We start from the raw sequence: 16,288 nt of genomic DNA, 5'->3' as shown, positions 1-16,288 counted from the left end.
CATTTACAAGACATTTTGGACAGACGTTAGCGTACATGCTAACTTCCACTTAACCAAAGCTAACTTTCTGTGGACTTAAATTTGTGTTATTAATACTTGTAGAGGGTGATCTACAAATATTACTTGATTTGCACAACTTGCGCTCTTAAAGCATAAAATATTGTTTTTGATTGATAAAGGAGCTTCATTGAACATGTACAAACTGTTCGTATCTTAATAATTAATTAAACAACTGCAAATTACAAAGACTGCAATGCTAATATGGCTGAGGGGATTTTAGCATTATGTTTATATACATATATATATATACTCAACAAAAATATAAATGCAACACTTTTCGTTTTGCTCCCATTTTGTATGAGATGAACTCAAAGATCTAAAACTTTTTCCACATACACAATATCACCATTTCCCTCAAATATTGTTCACAAACCAGTCTAAATCTGTGACAGTGAGCACTTCTCCTTTGCTGAGATAATCCATCCCACCTCACAGGTGTGCCATATCAAGATGCTGATTAGACACCATGATTAGTGCACAGGTGTGCCTTAGACTGTCCACAATAAAAGGCCACTCTGAAAGGTGCAGTTTTATCACACAGCACAATGCCACAGATGTCGCAAGATTTGAGGGAGCGTGCAATTGTCATGCTGACAGCAGGAATGTCAACCAGAGCTGTTGCTCGTGTATTGAATGTTCATTTCTCTACCATAAGCCGTCTCCAAAGTCATTTCAGAGAATTTGGCAGTACATCCAACCAGCCTCACAACCACAGACCACGTGTAACCACACCAGCCCAGGATCTCCACATCCAGCATGTTCACCTCCAAGATCGTCTGAGACCAGCCACTCGGACAGCTGCTGAAACAATCGGTTTGCATAACCAAAGAATTTCTGCACAAACTGTCAGAAACCGTCTCTGGGAAGCTCATCTGCATGCTTGTCGTCCTCATGGGGGTCTCGACCTGACTCCAGTTCCTCGTCGTAACCGACTTGAGTGGGCAAATGCTCACATTCGCTGGCATTTGGCACGTTGGAGAGGTGTTCTCTTCACGGATGATGCGAAGGAGATGTGTTGCACTGCATGAGGCAAATGGTGGTCACACCAGATACTGACTGGTATCCCCCCCAATAAAACAAAACTGCACCTTTCAGAGTGGCCTTTTATTGTGGGCAGTCTAAGGCACACCTGTGCACTAATCATGGTGTCTAATCAGCATCTTGATATGGCACACCTGTGAGGTGGGATGGATTATCTCAGCAAAGGAGAAGTGCTCACTATCACAGATTTAGACTGGTTTGTGAACAATATTTGAGGGAAATGGTGATATTGTGTATGTGGAAAAAGTTTTAGATCTTTGAGTTCGTCTCATACAAAATGGGAGCAAAACCAAAAGTGTTGCATTTATATATATATACACACAGTAGTGTTCGTAGTGCTATGTGACTAAAAAGATTAATCCAGGTTTTGAGTATATTTCTTATTGTTACATGGGAAACAAGGTACCAGTAGATTCAGTAGATTCTCACAAATCCAACAAGACCAAGCATTCATGATATGCACACTCTTAAGGCTATGAAATTGGGCTATTAGTAAAAACAAAACAAAAAAGTAGAAAAGGGGGTGTTCACAGTAATAGTAGTGTGGCATTGAGTCAGTGAGTTCGTCAATTTTGTAGAACAAACAGTTGTGAATCAGGTGTCCCCTATTTAAGGATGAAGCCAGCACCTGTTGAACATGCTTTTCTCTTTGAAAGCCTGAGGAAAATGGGACGTTCAAGACATTGTTCAGAAGAACAGCGTAGTTTGATTAAAAAGTTGACTGGAGAGGGGAAAACGTATATGCAGGTGCAAATAATTATAGGCTGTTCATCTACAATGATCTCCAATGCTTTAAAATGGACAAAAAAAACCAGAGACGCATGGAAGAAAATGGAAAACAACCATCAAAATGGATAGAAGAATAACCAGAATGGCAAAGGCTCACCCATTGATCAGCTCCAGGATGATCAAAGACAGTCTGGAGTTACCTGTAAGTGCCGTGACAGTTAGAAGACGCCTGTGTGAAGCTAATTTATTTGCAAGAATCCCCCGCAAAGTCCCTCTGTTAAATAAAAGACGTGCAGAAGAGGTTACAATTTGCCAAAGAGCACATCAACTGGCCTAAAGAGAAATGGAGGAATATTTTGTAGACTGATGAGAGTAAAATTGTTCTTTTTGGGTCCAAGGGCCGCAGACAGTTTGTGAGATGACCCCCAAACTCTGACTTCAAGCCACAGTTCACAGTGAAGACAGTGAAGCATAGTGGTGCAAGCATCATGATATGGGCATGTTTCTCCTACTATGGTGTTGGGCCTATATATCGCATACCAGGAATCATGGATCAGTTTGGATATGTCAGAATACTTGAAGAGGTCATGTTGCCTTATGCTGAAGGGGTCATGCCCTTGAAATGGGTGTTTCAACAAGACAATGACCCCAAGCACACTAGTAAATGAGCAAAATCTTGGTTCCAAACCAACAAAATGAATGCCTCGCAGATGTGAAGAAATCATGAAAAACTGTGGTTATACAACTAAATACTAGTTTAGTGATTCACAGGATTGCTAAAAAGCAGTTTGAACATAATAGTTTTGAGTTTGTAGCGTCAACAGCAGATGCTACTATTATTGTGAACACCCCCTTTCCTACTTTTTTTTTTACTAATAGCCCAATTTCATAGCCTTAAGAGTGTGCATATCATGAATGCTGGGTCTTGTTGGATTTGTGAGAATCTACTGAATCTACGGGTACCTTGTTTCCCATGTAACAAGAGGAAATATACTTAAAACCTGGATTAATGTTTTTAGTCACATAGCACTACTATTATTCTGAACACTACTGTATATATAGTAGAGAAGCTTGAATCTTCGACTGGACTGGGTTGCTTGACGCGAGGACATTTCGCTTCAAATCGCAGAAGCTTCCTCAGCTAAAATTCTTGCTCTGGTAGTCTGACTTCTGTCTTGACTCTTGTAGAGAAGAATAAACAGAAGCCACAAAGGAAGCCACGAAAGCTGGAGTTTTAAACCACTTCTTCTCTCTGAGAGAGAAGAAATGGTTTGAGAGAGGGGTCAAGGAAGCATTCTATGTGAAACAGTTGAAACCCAGCCTTAACCGGGGAGGGGTCTGAGACACGCTTTGTCCCCTGTTTACAATGGGGTACTCAGGTCAAAGCAGTTTCAGTCTTTTGTTCATGGTAATGAGTCATTCACGTCATCAGGAACATCGTCAGGAGAGGGTCCGTCCCATCATTAGGAGGGACAGCTACCCTGTCATTAGGAGGGTGCTAACTAAAGCACAATAGGTGCTAATTAGAGCTATTGTTTAGTCACTGTCCACAATAAAAGGCCACACTGAAAGGTGCAGTTTTGTTTTATTGGGGGGGGATACCAGTCAGTATCTGGTGTGACCACCATTTGCCTCATGCAGTGCAACACATCTCCTTCGCATAGAGTTGATCAGGTTGTCAATTGTGGCCTGTGGAATGTTGGTCCACTCCTCTTCAATGGCTGTGCGAAGTTGCTGGATATTGGCAGGAACTGGCACACGCTGTCGTATACGCCGGTCCAGAGCATCCCAAACATGCTCAATGGGTGACATGTCTGGTGAGTATGCCGGCCATGCAAGAACTGGGACATTTTCAGCTTCCAAGAATTGTGTACAGATCCTTGCAACATGGGGCCGTGCATTATCCTGCTGCAACATGAGGTGATGTTCTTGGATGTATGGCACAACAATGGGCCTCAGGATCTCGTCACGGTATCTCTGTGCATTCAAAATGCCATCAATAAAATGCACCTGTGTTCTTCGTCCATAACACGCCTGCCCATACCATAACCCCACCGCCACCATGGGCCACTCGATCCACAACATTGACATCAGAAAACTGCTCACCCACTCGACACCACACACGCTGTCTGCCATCTGCCCTGGACGGTGTGAACCGGGATTCATCCGTGAAGAGAACACCTCTCCAATGTGCCAAATGCCAGCGAATGTGAGCATTTGCCCACTGAAGTCGGTTACGACGATGAACTGGAGTCAGGTCGTGACCCCGATGAGGACAACGAGCATGCAGATGAGCTTCCTTGAGACGGTTTCTGACAGTTTGTGCAGAAATTCTTTGGTTATGCAAACCGATTGTTTCAGCACCTGTCCGAGTGGCTGGTCTCAGATGATCTTGGAGGTGAACATGCTGGATGTGGAGGTCCTGGGCTGGCGTGGTTACACGTGGTCTGTGGTTGTGAGGCTGGTTGGATGTACTGCCAAATTCTCTGAAACGCCTTTGGAGATGGCTTGTGGTAGAGAAATGAACATTCAATACATGAGCAACAGCTCTGGTTGACATTCCTGCTGTCAGCATGCCAATTGCACGCTCCCTCAAATCTTGCGACATCTGTGGCATTGTGCTGTGTGATAAAACTGCACCTTTCAGAGTGGCCTTTTATTGTGGACAGTCTAAGGCACACCTGTGCACTAATCATGGTGTCTAATCAGCATCTTGATATGGCACACCTGTGAGGTGGGACGGATTATCTCAGCAAAGGAGAAGTGCTCACTATCACAGATTTAGACTGGTTTGTGAACAATATTTGAGGGAAATGGTGATATTGTGTATGTGGAAAAAGTTTTAGATCTTTGAGTTCATCTCATACAAAATGGTAGCAAAACCAAAAGTGTTGCGTTTATATTTTTGTTGAGTATATATATTCTGTTGTTCTTTTGAGATTTTTACCATTTGTTTTTACCATTTGTGTTGTTAATAAGCGGACAACAGAAAATTCCACCACTGTGAACGTGCAATATGGCATGTGGCTTTTAGGGGTGTTCATGAGAAGAAATGGAATACAGCAATCATAACAATCTGTTCACAGTGCGAGCGGTTAGATGCTTGTAGCTCTTCAGCAGCAGGATACCCTCATGACGGCCGACCACAATAATATCAAACAGGTTTGATTTTCATTGGACCATACGATCGGCGATCAGGAAGTGGTCCTGAGATGTTAAACGCAGCTTGTTACTCCATGTACACTACACGATGCAGGACGCGCGATTAACCTGAAATTTGGTCCAAAAAAATTCCTGCATGAAAAATCATTTCGCACAGTGTAAAGCACGTTTTACAACTTCATAAAAGCGTGCGCACATTCTCTCCACATGCAAAACATTTTGCAATGACACTTCCAGGGCTCCGTAAAAATGCCTGTTTTTACAAATAAAAAAAATGGAATATTTTACAAAAGCACATTATCTTAAACACCATCACATGACAGACGTCACATTAACGTGTTGGTTTACATAATGAATGGCTGAACCAATCAGTGTTTAGCAGAGGCACTTTTACCCAGAATCCTTTGCGATCTGTCTGTGTTTGTTACAAAACCTCAGAATTAGTGCATTATTCAACATTAAAAGATATATGCTATATTTTAACTTTGTACAAATGACAGAATTGACATTAATGGAGTTATTCTATCGGTATTAATGTTATTTATAAATCAAAACCATAAGTCAGCATGACTTTATTTTTCAAGACCTCCGCCTGACCGGAGCATTGTGACTGATAGAGAGTTGGCTTTATGGCTGCTCTCGGAGTGCCTCTACTAGGAGCTCTGTAGTGAACAAGTGCGTCAAGCAGGGACAGAATGTTCATAGACAAAAGTGTGGTCTCATTGTTTGGGTCTGTTGTTACTTTTGAAGCTATTGTGGCATTAAAACTTAAATTTGTTTTATTAGTAGTTGTAAATGTACCAGCGACAGTATTGGGATTTATCTGTTATCGGTTATCTGTAACTTCCGATCCATTTTTGGGTGGTTTATTGTTTTATCTTTATCAAAGATAACTTTTCAGTTATCTGATTATCTGTTATCAAAGTTAATTTTAGTTATCTGTGCCCACCAATGCATATACGTATGATAGTTTTGTAGTGAGCAGCATATTCAAAATCTGGCTAACTGTCAGAAATGTAAGATCAGCAAAATAATAAAAAATAATTTAATGTATGATTATCTGTAGGGAAGAGTCTGTGTTTTCACTGAGCCCTCCCTATCCAATTCGGAGCAAGCACCCACCTTGAAGATCGACATGTTGCACCGCCATGTTGATACAGAAGCCCAGAATGGACAAACATACTCCACCTTTTGCATTTTTCAGTACATGTGGAAGATTGAAGAACAAGAAGGGGGATGACTGGTTGTTCCTCTATATACTGTTTACTGATTGCTAGTACAGGCTAACAGGTTTGAGAACTCTTGATGCTTTAATGGTCAGCTTAACAGTTTGGTGGAGGATATTGATGACCATCTAATACATTACATTGAAAAATATGAGGCAGTTCAAGGTTTACTTGTAAAATGAGAATGAGAATGATGCACTGGTAACAATCTGGATGGTCTTTTTCCTCTTTTGTCCAGAGGACACAACGGCCATGATTTCCAAAAACAATTTGAAATATGGACTCATCAGACCACAACACACTTTTCCATTTTGCGTCTGTCCATTTCAAATGAGCTCGGGCCCAGAGAAGGTGGCGGTGTTTCTGGATGTTGTTAATGTATGGCTTTTGCTTTGCATGGTAGAGTTTTAACTTGCACTTGTAGATGTAGCGACGAACAGTGTTAACTGACAATGGTTTTCTGAAGTGTTCCTGAGCCCACGCAGGGAAGATCCTTTACACGATGTCGGTTTTTAATGCAGTGCCGCCTGAGGGATCAAAGTTCACGGGCATTCAGTGTTGATTTTCAGCCTTCACTGCAGAATTACTGCATGCTGTTGCAGTGACAAGTGCAAATGTTTTTCTACCCTCCATGCAATGCAGAAATTTTTTATAAATTAGGATGTTAACTACAATCTCTGTCAGCCCCACCAGCAAATGCTCATTCTTCCACCTAGCCGCACCAAGAGTAACAGTAGAACCGCCACTGCTGGTTATTCAGTTTTCTTGCCCCTGGATTTGCAGCGCACATGTATGAAAGCTACTTTGTTTTGTGACTTTGCAGGTGACTTTCGGTGTGTACCTGAGCCATCAGCTACCACAGGGCTCCACTCCAGCCTGCACCCTCTCAGCTGGATCCCTCCTCCTGCTTCAGCGCTCTTAAAGAGACTTCCTGCAGCATCCTCTTTTCTTTATTTTGGTGCTGTCCGTGGGCCCACTTGTCTTTGCCGTGGTTTTGTACACCGTGCGCTCTAGAGACCACCTGTCAAACGGTGCACTGAGGTTGGACAGGCAGAGCTCTTTTCATCGTGTGTTTAGCCCCTGTAGCTTCTTTTCCTTTCATGTGGTTTAGGGGTTTCAGATTTTTATCTCTCCGTCTCTGTTGTTGTTCAGAAATAAGACATTTTTAGAACTGAATTTTTCTAATGGCTTAAAAATGTTTTTTTAGAATCGAGCGTTGAAGTGTAAATGATTGCAAATTTGAAATTGAGCATGTGACTGCTGTTTGAGCCAAAACATGTCAGGCGTGATGGAATAATCGCTGTTTATGTTAACCTCACAGCTCTTCCACTATTTATTCCTGTGGAGGTTTATTTTTCTGTTTATTCCACCTCATCATTGCTGCTGTTGCTGCCAAGGAGAAGGAAAAAAAAAAATCTCTGAATATCAAAATATCGAGCACCTCAACATGGTGCCAACTGTGATTTCACACTTGATGCCCAAAATGTAGCAGAAACATTAATTATGTTGAACACTTTGCATAAAGGAAGCTGTAGCTCTGTCCACCAGCTTATGAATGTGTTCAGTGTGACATACTGATATATGCACATTATGTTCTCACAGTGCGACGGTAACCATGCTGCTGTTTCTCCAAAGATTTGCACTTTTCCAGCAAGCGTGCATCATCCGAGTGGTAAATCCACATACAGGTTTCCTTTCCTGAATCCTAAACAAAAAAAACACTAAATCACCAGCAGCTCTGAAGTGTGGCAGCAGCCTGTGCACGATGATGGATCTCAGACAGGCTGCTCATTGAGTGCGACGGCTGGGTGAGGGGGGTTTTTATGATTTTGTGGATTTCACCCCAGAGTTTTCACAAACCAAAGAGCAGCAGATTGTTTGAAGTTGGTCAAATGTTGCTCTGTGCAGTGACCTGGATGTTTGACCTTTTTAAGGTACATTTATTGTACTAGTGTGTGTTTTAAATTTGAATTTGCAGCAAATGTCTGTTTGTGGGTCATACAGAATATGTTCCAGGTGTATCTCGTTCACATCGTGTTGTCTTGTGTCATAAAAATCTGTTTTTGTCCAGCCTGCTGTCATCCAAGTGCCAAAGACAAGCCTGTATCAGTTTATTTTTCTCTTATATTGTACTCCTGTACAAACTTACAATGCGTTTCATAGGTTGTCATATACGCAGTGGTGGGCACACTTCAGATAATCCGATAACAGGTAATTATCGACACGACATTATCACGACAGGACAGTTGCATTTCAGACACTCTGTTCAGGCTCCACGGACAACAGCATTAAATTCTAGAGCCTAAACCTCTCGTGAATATATTCTCTGGGATTATAGACGTAATTGTATTTGCGTTTGTTAAATTCCATGCATTTTAAATGTAGCAGACAGGGATTATCTGGAATTTGTTTTCAAGGCCTCTACTGCCATCTACTGGCCAGTAGTGTTCATGGCAATATTCGCCCTAAGTACTAAGCGTCTGGGCACCAAATCAACTTTTTGGCTTTGCAAATGGCTTTTTTTTTTTACAAATGAAGTTTAAAAACAAAACAGCAAAAATAAATAAATAACATTACAAGACAGCTCTGCGGTGTTTGCACAGGCACAGTGCGAGCAGTTAGATGCTTGTAGCTCTTCAGCAGCAGGATACCGTCACGACGGCCGACCACAATAATATCAAACAGGTTTGATTTTCATTGGACCATACGATCGGCGATCAGGAGGTGGTCCTGAGATGTTAAATGCAGCTTGTTACTCCATGTACACTACACGATGCAGGACGCGCGATTAACCTGAAACTTGGTCCAAAAAAATTCCTGCATGAAAAATCATTTCGCACAGTGTAAAGCACGTTTTACATCATAAAACGTGCGCACATTCTCTCCACATGCAAAACATTTTGCGATGACACTTCCAGGGCTCCGTAAAAATGCCTGTTTTTACAAATAAAAAATTGAATATTTTACAAAAGCACATTTATCTGTAAACACCAACACACGACAGACGTCACATTAACGTGTTGGTTTACATAATGAATGACTGAACCAATTAGTGTTTAGCAGAGGCACTTTTACCCAGAATCCTTTGCGATCTGTCTGTGTTTGTTACAAAACCTCAGAATTAGTGCATTAGTCAACATTAAAAGATATATGCTATATTTTAACTTTGTACAAATGACATTAATGGAGTTATTCTATGGGTATTAATGTTATTTATAAATCAAAACCATAAGTCAGCATGACTTTATTTTTCAAGACCTCCGCCTGACCGGAGCATTGTGACTGATAGAGAGTTGGCTTTATGGCTGTTGTCGGAGTGTCTCTACTAGGAACTCTGTAGTGAACAAGTGCTTCAAGTAGGGACAGAATGTTCAAAGACAAAAGTGTGGTCTCATTGTTTGGGTCTGTTGTTACTTTTGAAGCTATTGTGGCATTAAAACTTAAATTTGTTTTATTAGTAGTTGTAAATGTACCAGTGACAATATTGGAATTTATCTGTTATCTGTAACTTCCGATCCATTTTTGGGTGGTTTATTGTTTTATCTTTATCAAAGATAACTTTTCAGTTATCTGATTATCTGTTATCGAAGTTAATTTTTTGGTTATCTGTGCCCACCAATGCATATACGTATGATAGTTTTGTAGTGAGCAGCATATTCAAAATCTGGCTAATCGTCAGAAATGTAAGATCAGCAAAATAATTTGAATGCAGAATAATAGGCATAGTCCAATAAAATATATACACTGAGATCTGACAGGCGTTACTGCAGATCTGTTGGAAATGTTATTGCACATTAAAGTGGATATGACACTTAAAGACAACATAGTCTTATTACATGTAACAAAGGTTATATAATTCGGTCAACCTAAGCGTTTTTGGAAAATGGACGTGATTCTCCCGTTACATATAACATTTGAACGTCCCGCCACTGAAAAATGTGCACGCCCTGTGATCGGCTTTCCGCTGAGCACCAAGCCTAAAATACGTCATTACGTGTAGACCATATCGGCTTGCGCGCCTGGCGGCCGTTGTTTTTTTAGCGGCAGAAACTTTGATTAAACACAGCTCTCAGGGACTTGTTTGTCTATGCCTGATCAGTGTGTCGCAGCATATTGCACAAACACAAGGGCAAAAGGTTTTAGCCTTTTCAAGTCCAGGCAGATTGATCAAAAGTCGCGGTGTTGTGCAATGCACGAAATGTCAGGCTGCAGCTCCCTCCACTCACACACCCGCATTTGCTCCCGACAGCAGACACTTTCCTCTACCGTCTCCATGTTCTCGCACCGCTCACAGGAACACCTAAAATGTCAACCCCAAATAATATGTTCACAATAATCTTGAAATGGTCAAGGAACTTGCGTAGTAAACGGCGGCGGCATGTTCACTGTTGTTTTCAGCGATCTTTTTCTAAACTTTCACCGTTTATTTCCTATTCTTTCGTGAAAATAACGTAACTAAACACAGATGAATGCAATGCCAGGCACTCGAAAATGGCAAAAACCTGAAGGTAATGACGGTGGTCCGCAAGTAATAGCTACACTGTCGTGGCTCTGTAAAAGTAACAAAGGCAGTAAACTGTTAGGTGTCGGACGCGGTCGGAGCACCGACCCAGCGTTTGACAGGACCCAGCATAAAATAAGCAGAGCACGGTTCAAAGGATAACACATTTTAATGAAAGTGAGTGAAGTGATAAACAACTAAAAAGTCCGCGGTCTGGTGAGGTGAAAACACGGCGCGCTCTCAGCAGTGCAAACAGTCCGGAGCCACAGCAGTTCGGACCCAGGGACCCCACCGACACCTCCCAGGTCCCCGCCGACACCCCCCAGGTGGCCGCGACAAACCGAGTCTGTGAAGCAAGAAAACATGAGGTGAGTCCAACACTCTCCACCCAGAGAGACACAGCTCAAAGGTGCACACAATCAGCAAACACTTCCTGGCTTAAATATATATCAGCTTCTGACCCTGCAGGCACGGAACAACTCAGTTCAAATCTCCACTGCAGCAGAAGCTGATTAGACAATTAGCATAACGTGACAGCTCAATAACACAAGGTGTGAGGGACACCAAATCTACTGTCATTACTTCATAAAAGTCACCAAAACCAAATTACCTCAGGAAGTGTGCTGAAGAGCGAGACCTCACCCAATCCTCCTTCACAGACTGTGGCGTCAAACCTGGAGAGGTCTCTGCGTCCGTGATGGTGAGATTGTTCTCCTGACGTCGATCTCACACGTCTGCTCACAAGGTCGAGTCTCTGGCAATCACACACTGTGCATTCAAGGTTTAAATGCAGCAATCTCTGATCAAGACAGAGTACACCACAGCTGTGAGTCCTGATGACCTGCACGTGAAAACAAGCCTCAGGTGTTCAGGGTGAGGTCCTAATGCTCAGCCACTCAGTCCTGAATGCATACCACCTGGTGGGAAAAACAAAAACGAAGCCAGCCAAACACCCCAGCACACAACATAAACAGACGCTCAAATCAAAAATGCTATAATTATAGTGTAATAAACAGCAGCAACAAAAATCAAAGCCTCCCTTACCATTCTGTATTCTGCAGCCTTTCAAAATCCATCGGAATTGGCACGTCTCATGCCTCTGCTTCGGCTCCGCCATAAGCACCGTTGGCATTATTTTCGCTGCCAGAATGCTCCTGGTTTGAATGTTTGTCCGAAAGATACGGCTCCAATCTGTAGGGTCTAATCACTGCTGCGACATCCTCAGGATCCGAGTCAGAAATAATCCACACTTGAAGAGGAGTCAGAAAAGTTCTTGATCTTGTCACTGTCCATGCTGAGGTCCATCTGTTCCTGTTGTTAATCTAACAGACAAAGATGGGACTCTACACGCTGTGACGTCACAGCATCACGTGACCGCTGATGGAACGCTACCAGCGCGCTTTCGAAGAAACACACTTTTGAGAAACTGTACAAACTTTATTTCTCAGTGATAATAATTAAAACCACTTTCAACTTACTATACTGTAGGTATATTTTGATATTTATGTCAGTTTTACCTAATTTTTTTAGGTGTCATATCCACTTTAATAGACAAAAGATTGAGTCACACATGATGGCAAAGGAGACTACATCTTTCTTCCATCGTGGATTTTTTTTTCTTGCTTTCCACATTATGTGAAATTACGTATGATATTGGCAGCATTATTCTTTCTGCATTTTACTGTAAATGGAATTGGATGTTTGTGAATGTGGTAGCATCGCCTTTAAAATTGTGGATGTTGCCCATTAATAAATGTGACATGAGATTATGATATCAAAGGATTTGGCATCACTTTGTTTATTCTGAATTTGATTGCATATTAATACACGGAACTGCATATTATTGAAAAAGACACCATCACTCTTGAGCTGTAGATTTTCACAAACATCTGAAATTGAATGTGAGCTTAAAGGAGACGGCATCACTTTTGCTTTGTGGCTTTTGGGGCATACGTTAGTGCTGCGCATCACCAATGCTACAGAGCTGTCCTTGTCCTTGACAACCAGCAGCCCATCCACACCTCCAAAAAATAGTCATCTGTCTGCTGTAGCCAGGTGATTGTATGGGTGTCACTTTGGCCGGTTCCAGTTGCTGAGGTCCTCAGCACTGAAGCACGTGCATGTTGGCTCATGCTCAGGTGCAGGCAACACGACTTCCAGGCATGACAATTTTTCAGGATTTTTTTCTGAATTACAGACTTTTTAGGACAATCTGGATGAAGTATTTTTCCAAGCGTCTGCTTAACTGTCAAAATAAGGCTTAAAATGAGTCTGATTTTGCTTAAAACCCAGGAGCTCCTTCAGCGGGTCCCAGACGCCCAAATGTCATCCAGGATTTTTCAGGATGTCTCATTGTCATGTCTGGACTTCAGTGTTACAGCTGATGTTCTCGCACTATGAAAGTACTTCTCATCAATCTTTCTATGTAACCTTTTTATTTAACAGTTATTACAGCTGTATCCAAGGATTCTCCAGTGAAGCTTGGTAACAAAGACATCCAGTCTGTGCTTTAAGTCAATGGTTAGCGTCCAAGTCTCACAACCATACAGAAAAACAGGTAGCACCAGGACCCCGAAGACTTGAGCCTTCGTTCTCCTGCAAAGATATCAGCATCACCAAACACCTCTGTCCAGGGAATTCATGAAGCTCTTCCCAGACACCTCTCAATCTCAAAGGTTGAGGATTCAGAGACGTGAATGTTACTGCTGAGATAGGTGAATGTCTCTAGAAGTTCAAAACTTTCATCACATACACATAATGGCTGAGTTCAGGAAAGTGTTAAAAGCCCTGATCTTAGTCTTTTCTTCTTCTGGGTGGACTTCATCTGAGACTATCAATGCTGACCACTTGGATATCACTTATTGACAGGGTAATAATATTTGACACCATCAAAAGAAACCAGTCTGCCACAGCAACTGCCACCCTTTTGGTACGTCAGCCACTGGAATAACCAGAGCAAAAGCAGGTAATAGTCCCCCAGAGATGTGGCCACATCCAGGTCTAGGGATCTAAGAGAACACTGCAACTTCAATTTAGAGCTTCCCAGGGTCCCTTGACAGCAGTGAAACATGTTCATGTTTGCTGGGAGAAACAGTGCCCACCCCTATGAGCCACCTCAGGTTTGAACCTGGTTGCTATCATGTAGTAGATGACCCATCAGCTGTGTATGAGTTGGCAGTCTCTGGAGAGAATACCCTTTAGTACTCTCCAACGGTTTCCTCTTTTGCTAGAATCAGGATTCATACTACTGTCCCTGGAGATGGACTAGTTTTAAATATCTCAGGCATTCTTCACCTAGTTTGGCCCATTTTACAGGTGCATCTCAGACAATTACAATATTGTGAAAGTATTTAGTATTTTAGAACATTTCAGAAGATTCATTTAAAAAAAAACGATTATAATACAGAAACAGCAACCTTCTGTAAGGTATGTTCATTTATGCACTATTTGGTTGTGGTTACTTATGAATGAATTCCAGCATCAGTGCGACGTAGCGTTGAGGCGATCAGCCTCTGTCACTGCTGAGATGTTCTAGAAGTCCAGGTTGCTTTGATAGGGGCCTTCAGTTTATCCATTTTGGGTTTTTTGTTTTCTGATTTTCTGTTTATAATCTCTTGCTTGTCATTGTTTTGTTTTTGTTTTTGTTTTTTCCTGTAGCACTTGTTATATGGCTGGGGGGCCTGGCTGCCGGTTTGTTTGTCCTTTTGTTTTCCTCCCAGGTGGCGTGCATTTGGGACTGAGTGGCTGTGTTGCTGAGGCTGTCAGGACCTCACCCTGATCACCTGCGACTCGTCAGGACTCACAGCTGAGGTGCATCTGGATGGATTGGAGCATGTTGGCATTTAAGACTGGAGTGCACAGTGTGTATTTGCCAGAGACTCGACCTTGTGACCAGACGGGTGAGATCGTCGTCTCGGGAGCCATCTCATCAGCAGCGGATGCTGAGAAACGTCCAGGTTTGATGCACAGTCTGTGAAAGAGGAGGGGGTGAGGTCTCACGCTCGTCAGCACACTTCCTGAGGTACGTTAGATTTTGTGACTAACAGTTATACAGTCAGTAAATGTGGTGTCCCTCACACCTTATTATATTGAGCTGTTTGTTAGTCATGTATCAGCTTCCACTGCGGTGGAGTTTTGTGAACTGGATGTTCCATGCCTGCAGGTTGGAAGCTGATCAGCAATCAAGCCAGGAAGTGTTTGCTGTTTGTACACCTTTAAGTGTTCTGTGTGTAGAGTGTGGACTCACATAATGGTTCCTTCTTTCACAGACTCGGTTGTTGCGGCCACCTGGGGGGTGTCGGCGGGGTCCTTGGGTCCGAAACAGCTTCTGGCTCCGGACCGTTAGCGCTGCTGGGAGCACACCACGCCAGACCGCACCTTTCTGTATTATCACTGTTATGTATTAAATTCAGTTAGCCTTTGTACCGTGCTCTGCTTATTTCATACTGGGTCCTTCAAACGCTGGTCGGTTCTCCGAGCTGCGTCCGACACATAACAGTAGTCTCTGGCCAAACATCACGGACCCAGCGGTAGCAGAGACGGTAACGCGCCGGGAAGGCGGCAGCAGACGTTCAGTGGTTATCCGGATCAGTTGCGGGGCTCTCCGCCCGGAAGGTGCGTGTTTGAAACCCATTACTGGATACTAATTTGTGCTCTCTTGCAGCCGTGTTCCTGTGTTGTGCCTTATCCGTGGGTCGTGGTGGAGTGTGACTGGCGACGGCTTCGCGTCACACTCCGACCGGATAAGAGGTGTAAACGGGAGCTGCAAGAGTGCGTTTGTAATGGGTTCACGCGCACGGCGGAGCTCTGTTAGCACGGGTCGCTGGGCTTCCTGTGTTACAGTCATAGCCCCGTTTCCCCGGAGAAAGGTAACTACTGCGTCTGTTGTATCAGCTCCGGCGTTATTTAGTTGAGCACATTTTGGTTGTGTGTTGCACTCAGCTGCGCACACAAAAGCAGCTCGTTTGTTTTTTTCTGTCGCCCAAGGGGTTTTTTCATTTTTAGCACTCTGGTTCCCCCTTGTGGTGACTGAATCACGTTACCGTCAAGCTCTTGAGTAGGAACAGGTGTGTTCCATTTGGTTGAGCTTGACGGTATAACTCACTGATTTGTTTTGTGTTAGTTCATTTTGTGTGGGTGTTTTTTGAGTTGGTTTTTGTGTGGGCTTTTCTTTTTTGTTGTCCACTATTTGTCTGGGGGTGTGACCCTGTAGCCTTTGCAAAAAACAAAAAAAAAAACACAAAGAGAACAGGGACCCAAACAACTGTGTGTTGGTCTGTTTTTTTTTTTTCCTTTGTTTCTTTTTGTTTCACATCCCCAGGGTTGGATGGTACGGTCCCCTGGGGGGTGATGGGGTGGTCTTTGGGTTGTTTTTTCTCTTTGTTTTTTGTTATGCCCTCTCTTCTCCTCTGACTCCAGCCGGGTGTGCCGTAGTGTCGGCATTGCTGGAGGGGTGCAGTTAGGTTGTGCTGGGCGTTTCCCAGGTAGCCTCTGCACCCGGGAGGGGAGGGGGGGGGGGGTTTGAGGTTTTTTTTGTTTTCCCTCCCCCAGTTTCCGCCCTCAGGGTTTG

At 43.0% G+C, this 16,288-nt stretch overlaps 1 protein-coding gene across 2 annotated transcripts in view; it reads left to right on the top strand.

Moving 5' to 3' along the window:
* Window positions 1-8,288, top strand: part of mocos (molybdenum cofactor sulfurase) — a 71,314-nt gene extending 63,026 nt beyond the window's left edge. For both annotated transcript variants that reach the window (XM_034185102.1, XM_034185101.1), the window contains exon 15: window positions 7,042-8,288. In XM_034185102.1, the coding sequence (XP_034040993.1) occupies window positions 7,042-7,140 (99 nt within the window). In that variant the 3' untranslated portion in view covers window positions 7,141-8,288. The remainder of the gene's footprint in view (window positions 1-7,041) is intronic.
* The last annotated feature ends 8,000 nt before the right edge of the window (window positions 8,289-16,288 follow it).

The sequence above is a fragment of the Thalassophryne amazonica genome, chromosome 13, assembly GCF_902500255.1.
Source record: "Thalassophryne amazonica chromosome 13, fThaAma1.1, whole genome shotgun sequence".
Lineage (NCBI taxonomy): Eukaryota > Metazoa > Chordata > Actinopteri > Batrachoidiformes > Batrachoididae > Thalassophryne > Thalassophryne amazonica.
The sequence above is the reverse complement of the archived record's forward strand: the minus strand, read 5'-3'. Positions and strand labels throughout refer to the sequence as shown.